Below are 26,620 nucleotides of genomic sequence, written 5' to 3'. Positions count from 1 at the left end.
ACAAGGTATAGTAGTTCAGGCTCCAAAGCATATACTTTATACCACAGGGGTCAAGTGGTGAGACTAACAGGTTGGCCAAGTGGTTCGACTCAAAGTAAGGGAATGCAAAGTAAGTCGAAGCAGGAGGAATTGCAAGAAGGCCAAGTAGTATATAATTTGCTAGCTAAAGATCAATAAGAGACATGAGCAATAAGTGCTTATATAACAGTAAAAATCCCTAGTGCCAAATAAGTGAAGGCACTAATTAACCGAACCCTAGCTAAGCGAGCCCTAGTGCAGCAAGCCAATAACAAGAGAGCCTAAGCCAGTAGTCAACATTTGGGCTGATCTAGGTCAGCAAGTGAAGTGAAGTGAGTGAAGTGAGCGAAGCAAGTGAAGTGAATGACATAGTGAAATAAGTACTAGAGACTAAAGCGAATCGAAGGGTCGTGACACAAATATTGAAGGAGTGTCATGACATCTAGGGGGGCGACACTAGCGACCGAGGCCACTAAGCCAGCTCTAAGAGCTATGCATATAGACAGTAGACCATGCGCGAGCGTAACTGTACATCGTTATAAGAATATTCCAGCTTGCCTAGAATATGCATAACACGCTATATATACAGTCACTGACCACTGCTATTAACTGAATCGCAAAACCACCTGCGAAGCCACCGAACGTAGATAATTAATTTGCTCGTAACATATGCAATTTTAGAGCAATAGATGTAAACATTGATCCATTGTATTTAGAATTGAAAGCTATACAAAATAAGCCCCTATAGTATATAGTATAAAAAATGAGTATTCTAGTATTTTGTATGCCACCCGTCTGCTTGAATGCATGCCTCAATTCTACTCGGCATACTCTTATACAATTTATCAAACAATGACTTGTCTAATGTATCCCATGCTGCTTGCAAACATGATTGTAGATGCTGTCTTGCATGTTCTGAGTTTGATTTATCCTTTGCAATTTCAGGGAACATCTCACACACCCGGGTTTTCAAGTGCCACCAAATGTGCTTAATTGGGTTGAGGTCGGGTGAGTAGGGCAGCCACCCATAGAGTGTAGTAATCATATGCTCCTCAAGAAAGTCTGTAACCATACCCGCAGTATGGATAGGAGCATTATCTTGTATAAATGAGTAGCTAGAGTCAAGACTCTCAAAAATAGGGAGGAGTTCTGCTTCTAGAACCTCAAGGTATGAGTTTGCAGTATATCCAAACTTCTTTGACTCAAAGTCACGGTCCATAAGGTATAAATTGCTCTGGCCTTCTGCCCAAAAGGCCCCCCAAACCATGATCTTCATGTTCTTCTTTGTACTGTAGGTTTGGATCATCTCCCGCTGCCACTTCTGAGCAGGTGTGCAGAAACACCACTCGCTCCTGTTACCCCGCCCCCACTCAACAGAGCACTCATCACTCTACACAACTTGACCCCAATCCTCTGCTGTCCAATTCCTCCGTGCTAAACACCATGCAAGCCGTTTAGCTGCATGTATTGGCAGTAGGAAAGGGCGACACTTTGCACGCCAATTGCCTATGCCTGCTTCTTATAGTATCCTCTTTAAAGTTGATGTTGAGCAAGCAACATTACAAGCATCCTTTACTTCTTGGTATGTATCCTTTGGGTTTAGGCGTACATGGCAGAGTATAAGGCATTGCTCTGCTTCTGTATATGACTTTCCCCGTGGTGTACGGGGTAGGCTCTTGCCTTCGGTGCGTATTGAGTCAACTGCAATTGTATATCGTATGGTGCTTCGGTCAAGGTTTAGGTCATGTGCAATCTTAGTAGGTGTTCCACCCTCTGACTGCCTCCCAATAATCTGCCCACGTTGGTATGGGCTTAATTGGCCACCAGGCTGTCGATTCCCATCAATTGGAGCCAAAGCCCTCCGAGTTGGTGGCATAATTATGGTTGTTGTACAAGGAGGGGTGGGTTACGTGACGCAATTTACGCGTCAAATTGGATTCAGTTAATAGCAGTGGTCTAGTACTGTACTATAATGGTCGAACTCTAGCACCCTGTTACAATACCACCCCTTCTAGTCCATGACGTCCTAGCATGCTATGCTCTTTAGGCCTTATCACTACTCAACTTAGGATGCTAGGGTGTCTATATATATAGCTTAAGCCCCTAAGGTTGCCCTTGTCAGCTAGGTAAGGAACTACATTTCTTAACTACACCGGTCACTTAGCGAAGCGAGCCAGCTAGAAAAAAACCCATTAACTGTCGAGCTGGAATATTGTAGTCTTTTTGGCTTAGTAGGATGTAGCGCGAGCGTAACCATACATCATTACAAGAATATTCCAGCTTAACAGTTAATGGGTTTTTTAGAAAAACGAAATGTTTCTAGAGAATTTTACAAACTTCTACAAACTTCTAGAGAGTTTGAGATGCTTATAAATGCTTATAAATATATCTATACAGCATATTCTAGAATCTATAATCTAGGTATATATAGAGCGTTTAACTCCCTCCTTAACTAACTTTTCTATTAAAACAAAAGCAACAATAACAACACTTTATACTATCTTTACTATAACTATGTCTTCTTCTAAAGATCAATATAATAGCCCTAGCTATACTCTTCCTTTAGATAACTTTCCTTATATTTTTAAGGAAGGACTCTTTACTAGAGAGTTAAATCCTATTATTGAAAATAAAGAATGAACACTTACTATTAAGTGTACACAACCTAGTTGTAGGTAAGTTAACTTTATCTTATTTAATTATATAGATTAATCTTTTAGACTATTAGAAAATAAATCAATCTCAATTTCCAATTCTAGCTACTATAGCTAGGCGCTATTTACAAACCCTGCTACTGTGCTCCTATAGAGGGCTCTTTTAGTACAGGTAGCCTTATTATTTCAAAGATTAGAAATAGGCTTTCTAAAGATGTTTTTAGAGTAATAGCTTGTTTAAAGAGTTGGGATTTTATAAAGGAAGAAGAAGAGGATCTAGAAGAGGAATTTATAGCTAAATTAATATATATTTGGTTTCCTTTTCTACTATACTAGATAGAGACAAGTTTTTCACTTCAAAATTTGAGAATTTTAATGGCACTTTTAGGAACAAATCATAAGCTATTAACAGCTTTCTATCCCTAAACAGACGGTTAAACAGAAAGGCTAAATCAAACCCTTAAACAATAGGGTTAGGGTTATCTTTATGTTTCTATAACTCTAAATCGTCAATACACTCGCGCTCGATTTTGTTGACTCACTCGAACTCGCGCTTGGGTTCATCGAAGCGTCCATGGTGTCCACGGCCGTCTGAGACTAGATGGCTTTAGCAGCCTGACCTTCGGCTTGACCAAGGCCCAGAGAGGAAACTGCCAAGCCGCTGGTGTTTTACCCCTGTCGCCCCCCCTACCCCCCAGTCTGACCCTCCGCTTTTGGTAATTTGAGACCAAAACCTGTTCAGAGCAGGACAGGATCCTGTCCTGCTCTGAACAGGTTTTATTTACCATTTGTAGTTAGTAGATAGATTAGTAATGTAGAAAATATAACGTCGTTCTAGTGTAATACGCTTCTGATGGTGAAAAGTGACAATTTATGCGGCCATATCGACGATGCCTCCGAAACCAATGATTACCAGCGTACCAGCTGGGTTCCAGGGCATGTGGCGATTGGATCCAACTCTGAATAGGGGCGAAAGCACCCCTATTCAAGCAATTACTATGGCCGGTGGTTTTTACTCTGGTGGTGAAGACAGTGATGACGATGGTGGAGATGACGACGGTGATGACGAAAACCAAAGTGAGAACGGCACCCCCAACCAAGCACCGCCTTTACAATCGAATACGCAAGGAAGACCAAGGAAGAAGCGCAAAAGTAAAGGAGAAGAGGAGGATATACTACAAGGGAATGGAAGGAGTCGAGTTATGAGTCCGGGCGACTATATCATACTCTTGAAGATCTGCCTACGGATGGCAGACACATATCGATCACCAGAAGCAGCTACATTCTTCAAGAATGTAGCTGCCGATTGGATGAAAGAGACTGGCAAAGAGCACAGAACTCTTCATCAAGTGCTTAGGAGAGGTATTGCCGCACGGCGGAAATACCTTGAGGATCTTGGTATTGGCGAGCAAGACGGCCGAACGGAACGGGAGTCATACGAGGACAACTGGATAGCTGTCCTCGATGCTGATGCCACTGTTATCCGCGAGCGAAGAGAGCACCAAGGCAATATTGGTGCCAAGAGCGAAGCTTCTTTCCTCGCCCATGCGGCAATGCTTCTTACAATGAAGGGGAAGCGGTCTATCAACCCGCCAGTGCCTTCGCCTTCCAGCACGCCAGGCACAGCAATTGGTAAGTGGTAGTGGAGATGAAGAAGTCGTTATCATTGATGACGATGATATTCAATCTTCTCCATCACCACTTGACCGTTCTTACCAGCCTTCTCCTTCGCCGCATCCATCTGTTGCTTCTCGGCGTTCTCAGATGCATAACGCCGCCATCCAGGATAACGACAAAGAAGAGCGCCTCTTCTCTATGGTAGAAGATCTAGTGAAGACGCTCTCTTTACCACCGCCTCTACATCCAGAGGCGCTAGATGGGAACTTCGAATTCCACTTGAAGGCTCAAGAGGAGCGGCTTCAAGCTGTGTTCGCCACTCAGTTTGAAGATATTCGAAGAGAACAGCAGCGGATGTTCTCTTCGTTCTCTTCGATGATAGAGTGGATGGGCATGGGACAACGGGATTGATTACTATGTAGCTAGCTATTCTAATATATACAAATACTCTTCAATTGATGGCGAACTGACTTTGAATCGATGTGACCGATACGCTGGATCACCATATAGGAAGAGCCATTCAGAATCTTCTTTGCCTTCCATAATCTGCTCAAGTTTGGCTTCGCAGCCAGACTCTTGCCACATCATCCAATCGTTTGCCGTTCCAAGAAAGGGGCCACAGACCGACGACGCCAAACCATCTGGTGTTACAACAGCTTGCCATTGCTGGCCATGCTGACGCTTATGGCCGTTATATACTGCAGGCTGGGCTTCATCAGGACCTGACGGACGTGAGAATCCTCGAAACGTGCCGTCTACGAAGCCCCATATACGAGGGCATTGGCCAATAGCTTCTATAGCTATAGAGAACTCTTGCATCTTATCATATGTTAGATGCGAGGCCCACGCTAGAGTTGAAGCAAACCGGCCAAGCAAATACTGACAGGTATCATTGAATATGATACTTAACCAGGTGCTAGATCTTCCAAAGATCCCAATGCAAGTGCTCCACCGGCTTGGATATGCCAGGCGGACGAGTACGACACATAAAGCAGCCTCGGGGTCAGCAACAACCCGGTGACGATATACAAGATCTTCGAGCCGAAGAAGGGGTAAGAGACGCCGGATCTCTTCAATTGAGAAGCTAGATAGTATTTAGTATAATATATAATCAAATAAGAGCTGACTTACTGTAAATAATGCTTCACTTTGACTGGGGAGTCTTGCCCCCACGCTTCGAGAGTCCATTAGACTCATACTCAAACGGCGCCCGGTATCGACGCTGTAAGGCCTCAATATGAAGCCGCCGGCGACGACGACGTAGTCGTAGAAGTAGTATACTGGTAGCTATCGTTGCCACCAGCAATTGCTGCCTCCGAATTGGCATTCTAACGCTGGAATTGAGGCTGTGATAATGTGATGATTTTTTCCACCGCTGTCATGACCAAAAGGTACTTGTCTACAATGACTCTACACGCAAAATTTATATAGGCAAGGCATCAGGGGTAAGTACCACATGGCTTGATGAAATCTGATCAAAACGGTACTTGTTCACAATGACTCCACACGCAAAATTTATATGGGCAAGGCATTAGGGGTAAGTACTAGTATGGTCAAACCAAGCTATATACCGAATCTCATACATTTTCTACATATCCACTCCGTACGATCAATACCATCACCAAAAGGCAAAATCAGCACTCAGGGGCAGTATGGAAATCTTGTATTACTACATTAGGCCTAATTAAAACTATCTACTAGGGTCTACGAGCGCTATAGCCAGCTGAGCCTGGGCTGTAACGCGGCAGCTTGGCAATTTTTTATTAATGTTTGTGAAGGTCGGTCAGGCTGCTAAAGCCATCTAGTGCTGTGGACACCATGGACAGCCTACTATCATTCGGACTCCCTCCGGAGAGGACGACGATCTGTTCATTTTATAGAATGCTAGAAACAAAAATAAATCATTAATCTCCTACAAGGCAGTCTAGAAGGCTGTCACTTATGGGTGTGAGGGGATCTGATTGTAACAATAGAAGCCACGCAGTTGCTTCAACTTGGCTGGCCAAACCTAAGCGAACTGCGGACTGCGGATTGGTAAACTCAGCCTCACAGCTTCATGCCTCTCAGCTGTGGCTAGCCTTCCTCTATGTTAGTTAGATATTTACTCAGTTGACTGTGAGTATCGAATCGCCCATACTAGCAGCTTGGCAACAGTTGTGGATTCCAAGAAGTATGACTTCCCAAAAGCCTGGCATCTCCGCGCGAAAGTTCGGCCGCTCTTTCGAATGCCTCGATAGTCTATCATCAGCGAGCGTGGGCAATCGAGAACTCGGAAAGGTCAAGATAGACTGTCGATTCTGTCTATCGAAATCGAAATGGGGTGTGTTAGGAAACGCAGAGCGGTCCGCTGGAATTCTCTACATGGATCTCTGCTTTGATCAACCAAAGGACTGCAGCTATCTAGCGCAATGGTTTTGTCGACGTTAGATCATGAGATTGGTGTTGAAGAGGAGAATCGGAGACCAGAGCCTGTGTCCATTCGTCGGGCAAGCTCGCTTCAGATGACCAAAAGCGGCGAGCAAACGACCGTTATCAAGAAGTCTATCTACCGCCTCACCCCCGAGGTCAATGTCATGGGCAATGGAGGATTAGGGAAGGACGTTGAGACTACGCAGAAAGTCACTAGTAGGTGGACCTTTACCAGACAGCTTCGGCCAGGCAAGGCCGCAGCCTACCGGACTCTGAAGTGGGAACTGAGCGAAAACGAGAGGACCTCCAATCGCTACATAGTAATACCATCCACACGAGATTTGCATTTGAGCATGATTAGACACCATGCTACCTTCGCGTTGAAATTACAGGCAAGCTGCAGAGAGTGCGGGACCGTATAAGGAGGAACCTGAAGTTCCCTCCGTAGCGACCAAAACACCAGGGCGAGGCCATCGTTAAGATAGACCTTGGTCCACAGCACAAATTCAACACTCGCCTTGACTCGTTGGATGGCTTAGCTATGGCAATGGAAATGGGGAATTATGGGGCAATTCCAGTTGAAATGCCTGAGGCTATACCGCCGTTGTTCCAGGAAGTCAACAACCAACAAAGTCAGCTGGCAGCGACTTCTAACCCAGCACCACCTCCTTCGTCGGAAGAGGCAATAATAGGTCGGATCGATCTTCCTCCAGCGCACCCGCCAATGCTCACCGCACCATGTGCCTGTCGCCGAAGACCCCCTTATTAAAGAGCTCCCTAGGGCGCATTTGTCCTTCCCTCATTCGACGGTGACACTAGTAGAAGTAGAGGAGCGGACTGAAGAGATATCTGGAGCATTACAAGGCGCGCAAAATGGGGTACCTGAGGTACAGTCTGTACTCAGGTACCCCATTTTGCCGTACAGAAAAAATTCAAAGAGTCTGGACAGGCTATACACGCTGTGCAGGATCTCGTGAAGCCAGAAAAGAAGAAGTCGATACTGCTCTAGAAAGACTTATGCGGCTCTCACAATTCCCAACACTTCTGTTTCTTATTCATGTGTTTGCTAGCTTCTTAGGTTTATTTGCAAAGAAGCAAGCGTCTGTTAAAAAGTGTTGGACAATATCCGTAGGGCAGTAGGTAGAGAATATAAGCCGAAAATACAGTCACGAAGCAGTAGGGCCCGAAATGATAATTTTATAATGCATGTCTTTATAATTGAAGCTATTCTAAGTACTATATATACTGTTACGGGTGTGCCTATTCGTGGTTCGGATCCTAAAACCCTCCTGGTTTCGGTTCGTTCCCTGGAGCTTCAGAATCGAAGCTTTAGAATCGGAAGATCCAGGATCCGGAGGATCACGAAGCTGGCTGACATAGCTTCGGTATCAGGGCCCTGATCCCTGCTTCCGGGCCGAGGATTCAACAAAAGAAATTTTAAATTGGGTAATTGCTCAACTTTAAAAAATTGAAATTGTTTCTTCAGTGGGCTGCAGGACACTAAGGAAAAGGGGAACTAAGGCTGGTGGTTTTGTTAATGATATCTTGTTTACCCTTAATGTTTCTTTGGTTTATAGCTACTGTTTGTGATGTATTAATTTTGGCATTCGTCCCGTTTTTCTACTCTCTTAGGGGGGGTTACCTTATAGCGAAAGATATTATTATTATTAGGGGTGCAGAGTGACATAAACCAGAAGCGGTGATGTTTTGAATTAAACTATGCAAGCTGAGCAGTACACCAGAAATCAGATCCCTGGCACAGCAAGACTCCTACCTCCCCCCTTCCCCACTTCCCCCTTTACCACCCCCAACGAACCTCTCCCCACCAGACCCCGCCTCTACATCATCAACTCCTCCCTCAACCCCTCCCCCACCCCCCTCACATCTCCCTGCCCAATCTCCACCCTCCGCCACGCCGCCCTCGGCTCCCCGCCTTCGAACAGGCCATCCTCCGCCGCTGGCGCACCTCCATCCTCCAACACAAGCGATACCCCGGCCTCTCTGCCCGCACTCCTGCTCTCATGACTGCGCGCTCTAAATACTCCCTAAAATACCTCTACACCCCTCAATGGTGGAGGCTGGGGTCCCACTACCCCCCCCCTACCAACCAGTTTCCATATGGAATCGGATCAAGACTGAGCTGACGGAGCTCTGGCACCCTCTCAAGCACCCGGGGGGCGATGTCTCGCCCCCCCCAGTGCCAGTTAAACTCCATAGCAGATGCACAAGGCGTAACGACTCGGGTGGTGCCCTCCGCATGGCAATGATCGTCTTTCCTAGCCTCTCACGATTTTCCCTGCTACACATGCCGACGAGGAACCTTCCAAGGCTCGTAGGTTTCTCCGGTTTATAAGCAAAACCATATGTCAGTTACGTGTATCACTATAGTATATGCACTGTTGTATCTGGCATCGCCGTAACCCATAACTGGCTCTTGGCACACCTCACGCCCCTCTATCATGCATATGTAGCATATTTAGCATATGTAGTACCTGTACTCCGTACGTACAGCAAAATTACATAGTGCACATCCCTGGCAGCAGGGGTGGAGATGGTGATTCTGCACGGAATCAGAACTCGCCACGTCTATCTGTGATGCTGTACGTACGTACTGGGCATACCGAGATGTGTGATGCTCTAAATACTGATATTGAAGCTGGCACGGTACAACAGCCTGTACCCTAACAAGCTAGACTGACAGATCACACATGTTAAAAAGGGGTCTGCACCCACATCCATCCACTCAATCGCTCCACCGCCACCGTCCCGGGACGCGGGAAATCCTCGTTCGCATCTTCACCCTCTCCTTGCACGTCCACGAGGCTGTCGACCGGTACGTACAGTAAAAATCCTTGAAAATCTTCATCCCTTCTGTCCCAAACTGTCCAAAACTAACTTGCCCACTCGAGTAACAACCCCTACAGCCCATACAGCCTCTAAAACAAGCCCACCTACAACCTTCCATTCCCGTCCACCCAGCCTCGGGTAGACCGCCCCGGGTAGACCGCCTCGCGTTGACCGCCCCGCGTCGCGTCCGGGTCCAACTGAGTGAAAAAACCGAAACGCTCAGCCTTGTGGCCCTCCTCCGGTGCCGCGGCAACAACAGGAGGCGTCGACAAATTCACCCCCAAAGCCGAATCTATTCCTTTCCTACTCTCACATCACACTCTCTTCATTTTGAACAACAACTGCAACCTGGAGTACACTTTTGTTAAACGGACTGCGTAAATCTTGCTCGCTACTCGGAAATCTAGAGTCACCTTCTCACACCGTCGCCCTCACCCCGTCGCGCCACCATACCCAAACGAACCCAACACCACCACAACCTCCTCGCACCATCGTGCCCTCGCCCGTCGTGTTTCGTCGTGAGTCGATTCCCGGACTCGGTAAGGCCCCTATGATAACCCCCCCATCTCCAAAAAATCGTACCATTCCTTACAGTCATCGCAGCCGTCTCACCCCAACGCCCCCCAAGCGAAAGACGAGCGCAGATATAAAAATGGCCACCGCCGAGGTCCTTACCACCACCCACGCGATGCACACTCCCTCCGTTGACCCCCCCACCCTCGCGCTCTACCCAGGAGGCGCCATCGATGCCACCTCGAGCGCCCACTACGGCGCCACCAGCGACCTGCCGCGTGCGCCACTTCTCATCCCCAGCTTAGCCGCTGCTCTCCTCCCCCTCATCGAGGCCGAAACACCCACCACCACCCCCACAACCTCCCTCACCTCCCTCCCCACCGAACTCCACCTCCTCATCTTCTCCTCCCTCGACCCCATCGACAGCACCTGTCTCGGCCTCACCTCGCGCCACTTCTACACCGCCTACCGGGCCACCCACCGTGTGCGCGTCCCCCTGAACCAGCGCCGTCGCGGCCCCAACACGCTCGAGAGCGCGTGGGAGGTGCTCGGCCCTGTCACGGCGTGCAGGTACTGCGGCATCTATCGCTGCGAGCTACACATGCATATCCGCGATTTCATGCCAGGGAGGTACGAGTATTGCGCTGTCAGGGGCGTGTTTGGGTTGAAGGCTAAGGAGGGGGTGGAGGATAGGTGTTTTAGGAGTAATCCCCCGAAACCGATGATGTGTGGGAGACATTGGTTGCCGAATATTGAGGAGCCGGCGGTGGAGGCGAGTAAGCTTTGAGGGGGTGTATGAATGATGATGGAAGTGGCGTTTGTGAAGGGATGGTTATGATGATTATGAAAGAGATGGATTTTAAGGGGAGGGGAGGTGTAAAGGAGTCCGCGGGTTATTTGGGGGAGTTGTTCTGTGGAAGCAGTGGAGCCTTATGATTTGGGAGGCTATCGGGGCATTGGAGTTGCATATGGACGGCGTTGGAGACTCGATGATCAACCAGTCTTGGGGCTGATGTATGTATGGGGTATGTGTATTTTATAGCGCGTCATGTGCAGAGCCACTCTTACGTTGTGGAGGCACCTAATGGATAATTCGCTTTCAAATCAGGTTCTGATGAAGTTGACTCATTGTTCTGCTTATCATGTCTATATTGTTTAGCAGGCCGGGCACATCGCGCCCTTTTCATCGAGCCCGGATGCAGAAGTCGATGCCGCGGCTCCTTTTGGCCTATTCCAATGCTCAACAAGGGCCACCCAGCGCCGCGGATAGAGTCCAAACCGCGGAGTCGCGGGCTCCAACCCGCTTCACCACTATACTGGGATCCATCATCACACGCACAAGAGGCACTGTTGTTACAGCATCGAGATCAACAGTGCCTCTTGTGCTACGACACTGATCCCAAACCAGCTCGCCGATAGAAACAGGCTCTCTCTCCGGCGAAAGTTCGGCAGATAAGCCTGAGAAAACGTGCACTACACTCCAGTAGCACGGTTGTCTCCGGGATGGCGGCGGCCCGCAGATGTTGTCTTAAACACACCCAGGTACGAGCACTAATTCCCTACTCCCCCGGCCCGGATAAATCTCTCCTGCACTTGCATCACGAATTCGTACCCGCAGCAGCAAAACAAGCATTCTGATAAATGGACGCACAGACCACATCCCCCGCTTCCAGCCTTGCTTTGGCCGCTTGGCCTCTCGGCCGGGCTTCCTCAGTCGTCGTCGATCTGCTGTCAGTTGACACATATAATAGCTATGCCCAGTCGTCTGGAGCTGTTATGGCGCCCTTCTCTCCTCCATCGCTGTTGTTGTTGTTGTTGTCACCGAAATAGCTGGCCTACATGAGATATATCGGAAACCTCTACACACCCCTCTGATCACACCTGACCATCCCCACTGAGCACCATCGCCGCCGCTTAACATCTTCCGCGGGATGGGGAGGGGGGGAGGAGGAGTGAGGAGGGAGTGGGGAGGAGGAGTGAGGAGGGAGTGGGGAGGAGGAGTGGGGTGGATGATGTGCCGACGGTGCAGGCGGTGGAGGAGGCCGCCTTTCAACGAGCGCTACGGGTCCTCGGCGTCAGGGCACAGAAGGGCGCCAGCACGACGTAGTATCCAGCTGCCGAGAGAGCGGGAGAGCTGTGACCTAGACATTGGTGCTAGAGTTGGCTGAGTGGCTCCCATTGAGCCACATGCTAATAGGGTGTCGATTTACGGAAGGTTTACTGGAGTTTCAGGTTGTGACCTACTAGGGGTTTGTGAGACGGAGTCCTTTAATGGTTCGTGAACGCGATCCCGCAGAAACAATGGAGGAACACCGCCGCATGTCCCTGGGGGACCTCAAAAAAACCCTGACACGCCAACAAGGCTCAAGCCAATCCCCTGAACCGCCTCCATACCCGCCGAAACACTCTCTCGACACCCTCCCCACCGAGATCGTAAGCCAGATCTTCACCAACCTTAAGCTCATCGACGCTTCCTCACTTGCCTAATTCGTCCGAGAATCTTATACAGACCAACTTGCTTGTGATCGAGTTTCTTCGATAGCCTCTAAGTCCTGGTATTTCGTGTAGATAGCCATACTTGATCTCTAACCTGGTATCTTGGTGTAGCTTTCCTGTGTTGATTTGCGAATGTCTCTATGCAAGTTTGCGAGAGTGCGATTTAGTCTTGCGGAAACTCCCAAATATCTTTCATGCTTTGTATCAATATCCTTGTGTTCCTGTGGCGCTATTTGGAACTTGCTGTTCTTAATATCAAAATTTGGCTCGAAGCCCTTATTTGCAAAGAATCCTAGCAGTCGAAGAATCCAGAAGGCAAAGACAGGAAGAGATCATGCTTCGAAGCATTGCCCTTAGAGGTAGCCTTAGAGGCAGTTAGGAGAAGGGAACGAGTCTCAGCTTCATGCCGCTCATGCTCCTTAAGCTCCTCCAACACGTCTAAGGATTTCAGACCTCGACGTAGCATCTCAACGCCGTGGGTTTTGAGAGCTTTCTGCTTTTGCAAAGACGTATGCAACACGCATACGCTTCTTGAGCATAGAGGTGAGCCTTACACTCTTGAAATGCCGCTGCTTCCTCTTTGGCCTTAACATGCTCTTCTCACGAAGCTTCTCCCAATCAGTAGGAGAAGGGGCGCAAGCGTTGCATTTGTAATTGCAACAAGTACATTCGCTACAACAATGATTACTAGTAACAACGATACAAGATCGTTTGTTATGAAGATAGCTAGAACATGGAAGCCTGCAAAAGTTTCAATTTTTTTTTTTTTTGTATTAACGTGCATGTATAACGAAAGTGCCAAACAAGCGAAAGTGCCAAAATCATGCGGTGACCAACCCCCCCAACTAAATGTTAAATTCCTCCACAACAAAACATGCGCCATAAAAATGATGAAAGCAAATTAGTGCTAGCTATCCAAGCTATGCAAAGCGACCCAAATTTGCGCCTTCGATTGCAGCTAGGATCTATTCCGTAGACCACCGCAAGCTACGTCACCGTTTACAAGGCGTACCTTCACGACGCGATATCCAAGCCAACTTACGGAAATTAAGTAACCTAGAGGAATCAGTTCTTGTTCAGTATATACTTGACTTAGCTGCTAAAGGGTTCCCTCCTCCGTTGTCTATTGTTGAAGATATGGCAAATGGACTACTTGCAACACGCGACGCGCCACGCGTCAGGTCACGTTGGGCTTCAAACTTTGTTAAGCGCCATGTAGTGTCATACTGACATTCGTTGCACTCAGTTTGCTATCAAACTCAAGAGAAAACTTGGAAATCTCCTCCTCAAACCTACAAGTCACTATACATATTTTGGCTTATCACACCAACAGCAAGAGCAATACTACTCAACGATTGCTACAACCATCTATGATTCATTACACGTCATCGCTCCTTAGTTACTGGGCCAATATTACCACATAGCATATCTCTACAACCCTCTATGATTCATTACATGACATCACTCATACTACCACATGACATATCTCTACCAACTAGAGGCCTAGGAGCATGAACGATAGCTCTAAAAGCTCCTACGAACCTCTATGATCCATTACATGTCATCGCTCTTTAGTTACCCACAAGATTGGTTAAGTTATGACATAATTTGTCTATGACATAATTTGTCTATGACATAATTTGTCTATAGGGGTACTCTGACCTTGGACCTCCTTTTACTTCCTATAGGCTACGAACCTAAGAGATGGTTCTATGGGATTCTCTTACGTCGACTACAGTTACCAAGCCTGGTAAGTCATGGAAAGTCTTGGAAAATGAGAGAACTACACTCCTTTAGCATAAATAGGATTGCCCTTTCCTTAAGAAAGGGCAAGCAGACAATACAGTAAATCGACTATCACATACTTCCACGTCTTTTCCAAGCTTCCAAGCATTCATCTTGTTACTCCTTGTTTCTGAAAAGTCAGTGAGGTGTTAACCTCTGACTTACCCCTGAGTTCCCAGACTCAACATTTGTTGCAACTTGTCTGAACCACTCACTACATCACACACCTGATTGCTGCGTTGTGGAATAGTCTAAGCTACAACCCTTTGGCTCTGTTTCCTAAGACAGTGTGTTGTCTTAGTAAATTCATCCCTTCCTTGGGTGGCTAGATTCTCACATCTGATGCACCCACCATTACACTCCGGACACGCTTCCAGCGAAAATACGACTACCAGAGGGCTAAGTGCGAAGATCCAGAAGTCATTCGTGGCTGGTTTGAGCTTGTATACACAATTCTAAAATATGGCATCAACAATGCAGATATCTACAACTTTGATGAGACTGGGTTTATGATGGGCGTCATCTCAAGCGCAACGGTAGTAACGAGCTCAGATGGGCGGGCAAAGGCAAAAAAGGTGCAGCCTGGCAATCGGGAATGGGTTACAGTAATCCAAGGCGTTAGTTCTCAAGGTTGGGCAGTGCCGCCATTTGTCATTGTGGCAGGTAAAAACCACCTTGCATCTTGGTATGAGAATAGCGGATTTCCAGCAGATTGGGTAATCGCTGTTACTGCAAATGGCTGGACTACAAATGAGAGAGGTATGGATTGGATTCAGCATTTTGAGAAGCACACAAAGCCCCGGAGTGTTGGTGGTTATCGCTTGTTAGTCCTTGATGGTCATGAGAGCCACCACTCAGACAAGTTTGAGGAGTACTGCAAAGAACACAACATTATTATGCTTTGTATGCCTGCTCACTCTTCCCATATACTCCAACCACTTGATGTTGGCTGTTTTGGCCAGAGAGCTTACGGTCGGCAAATTGAAGATATGATGCGGGCTCATATTATTCACATTACTAAGGATGACTTCTTTCCTGCCTTCCACGCTGCATTTAACATTGCAATGACAGAAAGCAATATTCAGGGAGGGTTCCGAGGTGCTGGGCTTCTTCCATTTAGCCCTGAGAGTGTAATATCTACACTTGACCTTAGGTTTAAGACGCCAACACCTCCAACCTCTCGCCCAAACACCGCTCAACCATGGGTTTCTCAGACACCAAATAACCCAACTGAAGCTGTATCACAGTCTACTTTCATTAAAAACTGAATTGCGCATCATCAAAATAGCTCTCCAACCTCAATCTATGCAGCTGTTGACCAGTTTACAAAGGGTGCATCGCAAATAATGCATCAATTAGCATTGTTAAAAGCAGAGAACCAAAACCTGCGACAGGCAAATGAAGTGCTAAGCAAGCGCCGGAGAGCTAAAAAAACACGACTACAGCAAGGAGGATCACTTAGTCAACAGGTAGCACTGGAGCTACAGGACGAGAGGGACGTTGTGCAGCAAGTAGAGTAATGTAAGGATGCCTCCGTACCTAGATACTCGAAGATCCTGTCTCAGAACTGTTACGGTCACTACAAACATGGAATCCGACTCGGTGGGGTTTCGAACCAGTAGAGGATTATATAGCGAGTTACACTATAGTGGGGGACGGTAAGTGTATAGGGTTCAGGGCCGATGTAGACCTGTTGCGGTGGAAGGTTCAGGGCTAGGGTTGGGATAACCGAGTCGGACCCGTTTCGGGAGTTAAGGAAACAGACTCAACGGGGTTCCCCCTTCATCTTTTTTGTATCCTTCGTAGTAGACCTATAGGATAGCATCCGTTTAGCCTCCGACTCGCACTCTCATATGCTATTACTGTGAGCTGGGTGCCCTGTGTCCTTACAAGTAAGAAATAAGGGCAAGTAGTGGTCGGAAGCCAAGGGAAGAAACCCATGCACGTCGCTGTGGCAAGTGTGGTGAGACTGGACACAATGCGCGCACTTGTCAGATTGTAATAGACAGGTCTGAGGAAGAGGACTCCGAGTAGTTTTAATTAATTTATATTGTTGTGGTGGATTTATCGCAATTCTTATGGGTAGTCGCGATATTTTGGCACTTTCGCTTGTTTGGCACTTTCGTTATACATGCACGTTAGATATATTCGGGTAATCAGGTTGCCGTTCTTTTCAATACGGTCTGCAAGAAGATGACGTTCTTTGATTTTTGTGTGTCTACTAGAAGACATGATAAGTAGCGCAACCTGCTTGGCAATTAAGTGGGCATCACCCTACTTAACTAACTAGCGATTTCCTTAATTAGCAAGACCTAAGGGACTAGGCCTTTAGGAGGGGGACCTAGTGTTACTGCTATGGTAATGTGACATTAGTTATACTAAACGTGACCTAAGAAGTCACAAGGCTAGCAGGGCTAGGCTATAGCATGACTAGGCTAGTGGATAGTTGCAGAAACTAGTGGATTGTAATGCTGACTTCTAAACAATAGAAGACACAGAGGTTTCTTGCATAAGGTTGACTTGACAGAGGAGGCAGGGGATTAGACACAAAGGCTTTCCAAGTAACACGTTACAGTATTGTAAAGAATACTATATTGAGTTGAGCACGAAGCTCCTATCTAAGGAAATACTATCTACTTATATAGTGGCGTCGTGCCTCATGGGTAATCTGGATAGTTGGCGGATAGCTAGATATTCAGGATAATTCGTGGGTAGCTCAACTATCCAATATCCACTAGTTTCTGCAACTATCCATTAGCCCCATCACATGGCAGCCTACCCCGCTTCCCACTGTGACTCACACGTCACGTTACTAGGCCCTGGCCCTGTAACCATGACATCATGTTACTGTAGCCGTAACATGGATATTAGATAGTTGAGCTACCTACCAACTATCTAGATTATCTAGCTATCCATTAACTATCTGGATTACCTATAAGGCATGACGCTACTATATAAGTAGATAGTATTCCCTTAGATAGGAGCTTCTTGCTCAACTTAATATAGTATCTTTAGAATACTATAATGTGTTACTTAGAAAGCCTTTGTGTTTAATCCCCTGCCTCCTCTGTCAAGTCAACCTTACGCAAGAAACCTCTGTGTATTCTATCGTTTAAAAGTCAGTGTTACATTTAGCCCTCTGTTGCTAGTGTTGCTTGATGAAAGAACTTAAGAAAGTGATAGATATTTGTTAGTATGACCTAGTCCTCATAGGAGAGCTAATTAGCCTCAATATCCTTTCTAGTTTAATGGCAGAATAAGTCAATTGCCAAGTGTATACGCTCTTGGATAGCGCAGACGATCATAGCATACTAGGAGTTCCATCGAGTCTTGTTTGTTACGATGGTCATGGAGGTCATGGTGCCAGTCTGGGTAAAGTAAGCTAGATTGAATCTAAAGAGAGAAGAAGAAGAAGAAGGAAGGAAGGTGAGGCATTGTAATATACAGTTGTCCGCTTAGCGGTTGTAGCCTTGGTGGCTAAGGCTGCACCTGTAATCCCCTTATACCTATAACAACTGTAATAACCGTAACAAGCTGTGAGCTGTAATCATAACATTGTTATCCCTAACTAGACGCTTGCTAGAACTGAGCTTAACAAAGGCAGCAATTCGTTATGGAGATCTTTGAAAATATACTACAATATTATAAAGCTTTCCAAGAGGACCTTTCTGATGCCAGCTCTCCATTTCAAGCTCAGAAGGACTATTAGCCTTGATTGTTCTTTTGTAATAGGGCTTTTTCTTCAGTTGAAAAGAAAAAGGCCTAAGCAGTTAAATTGATAATATGACCATTATAACGAAGTCAGTGATGAATTGGATTGTATTCAATTTGATACTGTTCCTGTAGTACTGAACAATATAGTTAGTTATTGGTAATAGCTATTTCTAAGAGGAATAACTTGCAGGAAGAAAGTGCTCTCATTATAGTTTCATTGTTCTTAGCATTGTCTATCATAAAATAGCCAACCTTCGAGGTAATTAGTCTTGCCTGATTATCACTAGTATGTCATCCTTCCAATTCTCTCAAAGCTAGAACTGACTGTTAGAGGTCTCTATAAAGTAGTGACGAATTATACCGAGAAGTGCTTTAGAGTTGGTAGAGGTCCATAGATCAACTGTGAAATGTTGTATACATTGCCTCTCCGATTTGTAGGCTATGAGGGTCTAATTTTTGATAGTGTGGTGGTCTGTAGGCAGCTAGGAATTGATGCTAGGATTAAGTGTAATGGTGGGTGCACCAGATGTGAGAATCTAGCCACCCAAGGAAAGGGATGATTTTACTAAGACAACACACTGTCTTAGAAAACAGAGCCAAAGGGTTGTAGCTTAGACTATTCCACAACGCAGCAATCAAGTGTATGATGTAGTGGAGTGGTTTAGTCTAAGCTACAACCCTTTGGCTCTGTTTCCAAAGACAGTGTGTTGTCTTAGTAAAATCATCCCTTTCCTTGGGTGGCTAGATTCTCACATCTGGTGCACCCACCATTACACCTTGTCTGCTTCAAGCTTCAACTATTTCTATAGCAGCACTTCGATACTACAATGGAGGATGACCAAGCTCCTACAACTACTGCTGAACAGCAGATGCAACAACTGTTTGCTTTTATACAAACTATAGCAAACAAACAAACTTGAGAATTTGGAAAACACCTTTCAAGCCAACACTTCAGCAACACAATCTTCAACTCAGACACATCATACAGAGCTTCCCACAGCTTCTCTGGCTATGTCGAGTACCCCAGGTGCACTTCCTAAAGTGCAAACTCCAGATTTATACCATGGAGACAGGAGGAAGTTGAAGGGATTTATTATGCAACTGGACATCTACTTCACCCTCAGGCCTCATCAGTTCACCTCAGACATTCAGAAGATCTATTTCGCTGCCCGCTACCTCTGTGGATCTGCATTCAACTTCTTTGAGCCATATCTTAGAAGTCTTAGTGGCAACAACCAAAATACCACTACACCTTTGATTACCTCTTATGACCAGTTTCAAGAGGAACTTACCAGGACCTTTGGAGACATCAACGAAACTGCTACAGCAGAAAGAGAGCTACAGAAGCTATGTCAAAAGACCTCTGCTGCTCAGTATACAACAGAATTTAGGAGAATCACTTCTCACTTGACTTGGAATGAAGAAGCCTTAGTCTTCACTTACTACCAAGGGCTCAAGAGCTCTATTAAGGATGGACTCAGCAAAGAAGAATGCCCTACAACACTTCAAACGCTTATAGAGAAATCTGTCAGACTTGATGATAGGCTTTTTGAAAGAAGAAAGGAGAAGAACCAAGACTGGCATCCAACAAGAAATTTTAACAATTACACCTCTACACCAACTGCTAAGGACTCAGCACCTGGACCTATGGACTTAGACGCCTCTATAAAGAGATCTACAGCAAATACAGCATCTCAGCCTACAAGAAGCCCTCAAAAACTGAAAAGGGGTAAACTTACTCCTCAAGAAAGAAAACACAGAATGGACAACAACCTTTGTTTATACTGTGGCAAAGGGGGACACAGAATTCAGGAGTGCTATTCAGCACGGGGGAGTGCTGATTCAAAACATATAGCAGCCTCAGACACAGTTACAGCTGCTATTCCTGAAAAACTTGAAAAATCCCCACCAGGCACAACATCAACTGTGACTACAACTTCTCCCCTAGACAACAAAGATGTGTCGATGGTGCTTTCTCAGAGTTTCACACACCTGTTAATCCCTATTCAACTCCATTTCAAACAACAGGTGTTATCTACAAGGGCTATGATAGACTCAGGGGCAACAGGCAACTTTATATCTCAAGACCTCATCTTGACACACCAGTTACCTACAATTCCCAAACGCACTCCAGAGTTGCTCCGAGTCATTGATGGAACTCCTATCAGTTCAGATTCCATTACCTGCAACACCCCAGTACTCAAACTTGAGATTCCCCTAGGAAAATCAACATTTTCAGACACCATCTCTTTAGATGTTATACCAATGAAGTACCCAGACATCCTAGGTCTTCCATGGCTTCAAAGGCATGATCCAACTATCAATTGGAAGCATTTATCGCTTGGGTTAGCTCAAATCCTGAGCTCAATACTGAGAAAACCCTTCAAGCCTCAGTTACCCTGCCCATTCGATTATGCCACTCCTTTGCAGTGCCTGTTAGGTCTTTGCGAGGTCCGTACGAGGATAGAACAGTATCTTGGTGCACTTGAGTCATTGATAGGGCTGCGTTTTGAAGGACTTTTGTATTGTCATTCTTAATATATTCAAGGACCCATTGTCCATGGATAACTGGAGTGTTGCAGAACGGATTTCCTTCGTACGTAAGTCCTTCTGTAGCTGTATTCCAATGGACTCCCTTTTATTTTAAGGACGCAACAGAGGTGTGAAATGAGGAAACAAGGGCTGTTTCTTGGAGTGTTATGGTTCGTACGGACTTTGTGTCCTTTCCAACCTGGACTTTGATGTCCACGGACCCAAACCCTTCAATCCTTACTCTCTGGTCTCCAGCTAAGAGGTAGTTTCCGTCCTCACATTCCTTTAGGTTGTAGAACCTCGTACAGTCGTTACAGACATGAATTGTAGCTTTAGGTCCAAAACTCAAACTTGTCCCAGATCAAGGATTTTGACCAAACTATGGACGATATATCATCTCTGATATGGGTTAAACCTTTCCAACCTGTCCTGGAGATAGCAGCTACTTCAGATTTGGAGAAATCATCTCAGGAGGTCATTTTGCCTTTAGCATACCAAGACTACCAACATCTTTTTGACAAGGCAAAGGCATCAATTCTGCCAAAGCACCAGCCTTATGACCATGAGATACCACTCGCAGAAGGCTCAATGCCTCCCTACGGCCCTATCTACTCTCTATCTGAATTAGAGCTGAAAACTCTCAGAGAATACCTAGATGAGAACCTTAGTTCTAGCTTTATCAGACCTTCTTCCTCACCAGCAGGAGCTCCCATTCTCTTTGTCAAGAAGAAAGATGGCTCCTTGCATCTCTGTGTTGATTATAGGGGCCTTAATGCAGTCACTGTTAAAAACAGATATGCTTTACCCCTTATCCCTGAGCTCATAGATAGGCTCTCTTCAGCAAGGATCTTTACCAAGTTAGATCTCAGGGGAGCTTATAACCTGATACGCATCAAAGAAGGTGATGAGTGGAAGACAGCATTCAGAACATGCTATGGTCATTTTGAATACCAGGTAATGTCTTTTGGGCTTGCCAATGCACCTGCTTCTTTCCAAGCTCTCATGAATGATATTCTAAGACCTTACTTGGATATCTTTGTTGTTGTCTACTTAGACGACATTCTTATATACTCTTTGGATACTCAAGAGCATGTTCTACATGTTAGACAAGTCTTAGAGAAGCTATCTCAAGCACAACTCTTTTGCAAACTTGAGAAATGTCTTCTCCATATGTCTCAAGTTGATTTCTTAGGACATAGAATTTCAACAGAAGGCATTCAGATGGACCCTGAAAAGACAAAAGCAGTACAAACGTGGCCTATTCCTTCCAGCATTAAAGAGGTTCAGTCTTTCCTTGGGTTTGCCAACTATTACAGGAGGTTTATACCAAGATATACATCCTTGGCTTTACCCCTTACTCAATTACTTCACAAGGACACTTTGTATCACTGGGATAAGACACAGCAAGATGCTTTCGATGCTCTTAAAGGAGAATTCAAAGAAGGGAAAATGTTACTACACTTTAACCCCTTGAAACTTGCCACTCTTGAGACAGATGCCTCAGATTTTGCTATTTCTGGAATCTTATACCAAGCTCCAAAGGACAAACAAGAAGAGCTACAGCCTGTGGCATTTTACTCAAGAAAGCTATCAGCAGCCGAACAAAACTATCCCATTACAGACAACGAACTGCTTGCCATAGTATGTTCTCTAAAGCATTGGAGATGCTACTGTAATGGTGGGTGCACCAGATGTGAGAATCTAGCCACCCAAGGAATGGATGATTTTACTAAGACAACACACTGTCTTAGGAAACAGAGCCAAAGGGTTGTAGCTTAGACTATTCCACAACGCAGCAATCAGGTGTGTGATGTAGTGAAGTGGTTCAGACAAGTTGCAACAAATGTTGAGGAACTCAGGGGTAAGTCAGAGGTTAACACCTCACTGACTTTTCAGAAACAAGGAGTAACAAGATGAATGCTTGGAAGCTTGGAAAAGACGTGGAAGTATGTGATAGTCGATTTACTGTATTGTCTGCTTGCCCTTTCTTAAGGAAAGGGCAATCCTATTTATGCTAAAGGAGTGTAGTTCTCTCATTTTCCAAGACTTTCCATGACTTACCAGGCTTGGTAACTGTAGTCGATGTAAGAGAATCCCATAGAACCATCTCTTAGGTTCGTAGCCTATAGGAAGTAAAAGGAGGTCCAAGGTCAGAGTACCCCTATAGACAAATTATGTCATAGACAAATTATGTCATAGACAAATTATGTCATAGACAAATTATGTCACAGACAAATTATGTCATAACTTAACCAATCTTGTGGGTAACTAAAGAGCGATGACATGTAATGAATCATAGAGGTTCGTAGGAGCTTTTAGAGCTATCGTTCATGCTCCTAGGCCTCTAGTTGGTAAAGATATGTCATGTGGTAGTATGAGTGATGTCATGTAATGAATCATAGAGGGTTGTAGAGATATGCTATGTGGTAATATCGGCCCAGTAACTAAGGAGCGATGACGTGTAATGAATCATAGATGGTTGTAGCAATCGTTGAGTAGTATTGCTCTTGTTGTTGGTGTGATAAGCCAAAATATGTATAGTGACTTGTAGGTTTGAGGAGGAGATTTCCAAGTTTGCTCTTGAGTTTGATAGCAAACTGAGTGCAACGAATGTCAGTATGACAGCTACCTTGAAGGGGCAAACTATCCTATCACTATTTACAGTGACCATTCAAATCTCTTGGCCTTTACAACCACTAAACAGCTCAATCGACGACAAGCAAGGTGGTCTGAACAACTAGGAGATTTTGACTTTGTTATAAAACATGTCTCAGGGGATTTTACTAAGACAACACACTGTCTTAGGAAACAGAGCCAAAGGGTCGTAGCTTAGACTATTCCACAATGCAGCAATCAGGTGTATGATGTAGCGGAGTGGTTTAGACTAGTTGTAACAAATGTTGAGTCTGAGAACTCATGGATAAGTCAGAGGTTAGTGTCATACTGACATTCGTTGCATGGGTAATTAAGGAGCGTGACGTGTAATGAATCATAGAGGGTTGTAGAAGCTTTTGGAGCTATCGTTCATGTTCCTAGGCCTCTAGTTGATAGAGATATGTCATGTGTAGTATTAGCCCAGTAACTAAGGAGTGATGTCATGTAATGAATCATAGAGGGTTGTAGAGATATGCTATGTGGTCATATCAGCCCAGTAACTAAGGAGCAATGACGTGTAATGAATCATAGAGGGTTGTAGCAATCGTTGAGTAGTATTGCTCTTGTTGTTGGTGTGACAAGCCAAAATATGTATAGTGACTTGTAGGTTTGAGGAGGAGATTTCTAAGTTTGCTCTTGAGTTTGATAGCAAACTGAGTCTCACATCTGGTGCACCCACCATTACACTATAGGGCTGGTGTAGAGGTCTACTCGAGTGCTATAGTGGTTGCACCATGCATATCTCGTGCATTTTGTAGGGTTGCAGTATCCCTAGCAGCCTAGGCCGTGTCTAGTAATAACTGTCTTCTTCTCTATTACTTTAGAGAGTTCGCTAGCGTTAAAGAGGCAGAAGGGCCTCCTAACTAGCATGAGGAAGGAGACAATCTAAGTGATTTTCCTAATCTATGGGTTTGCCCTATGTCGGTAGGGTCGGCAGCTAGGAGATTGACGGCATCGGTGAGGGATTTGCTGTTGAACTGCTCGTTATAGAGGAGGAAGTCGTGCACATGGAGTTGATGAAGAAGACGGTGGGTTTTGTGGCGTCAACGCTGTCATTGAAAGGCGGTAACCAACGTCGATGCCGCCAAGGTGGCGCACTTTTGATGGTGGTTTTTGCGGACATGGTGGCTAATTATATTTCTAATATGGGATAATAAGATTTGCTGGGTATTAATATTTGCAGAGCTGGTCTGACGTTTGAGTTGGAGATCGGAGTTGGGATAAGAGGGCATTTCTCGTATCTTTGAAGCCTTTATAAGGAGCGGTAAATGATGCTATTGCCCCACTTACCTACAGCCTCCTCCGCATAAGTGCGGGGAGTGCTTAACACTAGGAATAGATCTCTGAAAACTTCCTCCTTGAGGATGAAGATGATCGCTATGCAGGCCTCGAGTCTTTAGCACTTGCATCTGTGGACCAAGCGTGGGGAAGACGACAGCCCAAAGACGAAATAAATAACTTGGTTTAACACAACAGCTACACGGCAGCTAATCAAAGAGAACAACATTTCCCATACACACGCGCGCTTGCTATGAGCAAAACTTTCTATCTACTACCCCACTCGATCCAGCAGCGTAAAAGCCTTTTAAAGATCTGTCACTATTCATGCTTGTGCACCTTCCTCACGGGTCGAGCTCGCGCTCGCCTTCCCCGTGCGCCCTCTCGTAGGCGACTTCTCATCGTTGGGCGATTTATCATCACTGTCATCGGCGTCGCTGTCGTCGCTATCTTGGCGACTGTTCCTGTTCGACGAGCGGCTGCGTGTCATCTACTCCCATTAGCCCGCATCCAAAATCAGCACAAACAGAAGAAACACATACCCACGACCTCACACCCCCAATAAGTCCCAAACTATACCCCGTCGCAAAGTCCCCACCATTACCATTCCCCCACCCCCCGGGCAACTCCAACCTCTCCCTCAAATGCCCCAACGCCCTCGGGCTCCCCACCGCAACCCCCTCCGGCCCACCGCTCAGCCCGCGCATCGGGCTAGCGGGCCGGCTGGGCTGCCAGAAGCGCTGCAGCTCCTTGCCCAGCTCCTGGCCCGTCGAGGTCCAGTTATTGCGGATCGAGTCGCGGATCTCGCCCACGTGGCGCTTGAGGTCTAGCTCGTTCTTCTTGAGCCATGAGACGTTGAGTTCCTGGCGCGAGGTGCCGCGCTTGAATTGGCGGGCGATGTATTTCTCGTAGTCGCGGACGACCCTGGGGGGGGAGGTTAGCGATGAACGGGGCATGTGTTTGGAAAAGGGGGGTTGCCTACTTTGTAATAATTCCAGTTGTGCTGACGCCCTCCGTGCGCTGGGTGACGAGGAACTTGCCCGCCTGTTTAATTGGCTTGTAGATGTCGTCGCCCTCGTCCGCTCCATATGGCAGGTCGTCGTGCGCGACATAGTCGATCTGGTGCTCCTCCAGGAACGCCGGTGTCACGATCCACGGGCAGTTACCAATCACCTCATCCACCCACTTGCAGTGACGCACCGTCTCGGCGCGTTCTTGTCCAGACAGCACAGTCAAACCCTTGCGCTTGTGCGTCTCCTTGTCCCCCGTCACCCCAACAATCAGGTATACCTCCGAGAAAGCCTTCTTCGCCTGTTCGAGCTGGCGCATATGTCTATTTCCCCAGTCAGCACACACACACTAATGCCACCCCATCACAAAGAGCCAACTCACCCAAGATGGAAAAGATCAAACACCCCATCAGCATACACCCTGACCGCCCTCCCCTCCGGCGGCGCATTCGTCTTATACCCCACCGGATCCGTCAGCTTCCCCACCGGCGGCGCCGCCATCGCATCCCCTCCCAGCCCAACACTGCTACTGCTCTCCTCCTCATCCTCCTCCTCATCCGCGCTGCCCACCGACCTCTCGGTCGCCAGCCCAGACCGCTGACGCTTCCGCTGCGTCTCGATCGCGAGACCGGGTCCCTTCTTGTGCAGCTGGTTCAGCGGCGGCTCGGTGGTCTCTTCGCCCGAGGCGTCGCGCGAGGAGGGCTGCAGCGCGACGGGCGCGTCGCGCTTGCGTTTTCCGGCTATGGCGGCGTTGGTGCCGGAGCTGGGGGATGATGCCGACGACATTGTGTGGTATGGTGGAAGTTGGGGGTCGGAAGTGAGGGTCAGACAAGCTCGCTGTTGACGTCGCAGATCCTTATTAGTCGCTCAGAAGTCAATCAGGACGCTCAAGAACAACTCGCTCTCCGTGCAACGCGTTCGGGATTCTAGATCGGGTCGATATATCAAGTACGTCTGGAGATGGGGAAAGGGAGGGATGTCGACGACGGAGCTATGTCATTGCCTCCTGACCATGGTGGTCTCCCAGCCCAAGGCCGCTTAAATATATTTCGCTTGTCGCTCGCTTTCCCTGGCCAAGTTGCCTGCCCCAGG

The 26,620-nt window shown here is 46.6% G+C and overlaps 5 protein-coding genes across 5 annotated transcripts; 4 read left to right on the top strand and 1 right to left on the bottom strand.

Moving 5' to 3' along the window:
* Nucleotides 1–3,562: 3,562 nt before the first annotated feature.
* On the top strand, nt 3,563–5,003 carry VC83_08569 (uncharacterized protein; the record flags this gene model as incomplete). Its single annotated transcript, XM_024472117.1, has 2 exons — nt 3,563–4,304; nt 4,330–5,003. The coding sequence occupies 2 exons, from the start codon at nt 3,563–3,565 to the stop codon at nt 4,698–4,700; spliced, it is 1,113 nt and encodes a 370-aa protein (XP_024320244.1). The 3' UTR covers nt 4,701–5,003.
* A 1,333-nt stretch (nt 5,004–6,336) lies between these two features.
* VC83_08568 (uncharacterized protein) lies at nt 6,337–7,120 on the top strand (the record flags this gene model as incomplete). Its single annotated transcript, XM_024472116.1, has 1 exon — nt 6,337–7,120. The coding sequence occupies exon 1, from the start codon at nt 6,698–6,700 to the stop codon at nt 7,118–7,120; it is 423 nt and encodes a 140-aa protein (XP_024320243.1). The 5' UTR covers nt 6,337–6,697.
* Nucleotides 7,121–8,417: 1,297 nt separating this feature from the next.
* On the top strand, nt 8,418–9,419 carry VC83_08567 (uncharacterized protein; the record flags this gene model as incomplete). The annotated part of the gene is made up of 1 exon (XM_024472115.1): nt 8,418–9,419. The coding sequence occupies one exon, from the start codon at nt 8,418–8,420 to the stop codon at nt 8,721–8,723; it is 306 nt and encodes a 101-aa protein (XP_024320297.1). The 3' UTR covers nt 8,724–9,419.
* On the top strand, nt 9,397–11,386 carry VC83_08566 (uncharacterized protein). The gene is made up of 3 exons (XM_024472114.1): nt 9,397–9,531; nt 9,608–10,084; nt 10,149–11,386. Exon 3 carries the CDS (start codon nt 10,198–10,200, stop codon nt 10,843–10,845), a length of 648 nt encoding a protein of 215 aa, XP_024320245.1. The 5' UTR covers nt 9,397–9,531; nt 9,608–10,084; nt 10,149–10,197; the 3' UTR covers nt 10,846–11,386.
* Nucleotides 11,387–24,757: 13,371 nt separating this feature from the next.
* VC83_08565 (uncharacterized protein) lies at nt 24,758–26,528 on the bottom strand. The gene is made up of 4 exons (XM_024472113.1): nt 25,911–26,528; nt 25,501–25,851; nt 25,061–25,442; nt 24,758–25,008 (listed from the first exon to the last, which is right to left on the bottom strand). The coding sequence occupies exons 1-4, from the start codon at nt 26,312–26,314 to the stop codon at nt 24,844–24,846; spliced, it is 1,302 nt and encodes a 433-aa protein (XP_024320247.1). The 5' UTR covers nt 26,315–26,528; the 3' UTR covers nt 24,758–24,843.
* Nucleotides 26,529–26,620: the final 92 nt, after the last annotated feature.

Source organism: Pseudogymnoascus destructans (genome assembly GCF_001641265.1).
Source record: "Pseudogymnoascus destructans isolate 20631-21 unplaced genomic scaffold scaffold_28, whole genome shotgun sequence".
Lineage (NCBI taxonomy): Eukaryota > Fungi > Ascomycota > Leotiomycetes > Thelebolales > Thelebolaceae > Pseudogymnoascus > Pseudogymnoascus destructans.
Note: the sequence above shows the minus strand (reverse complement) of the source record. Positions and strands in the feature narration are given on the sequence as shown.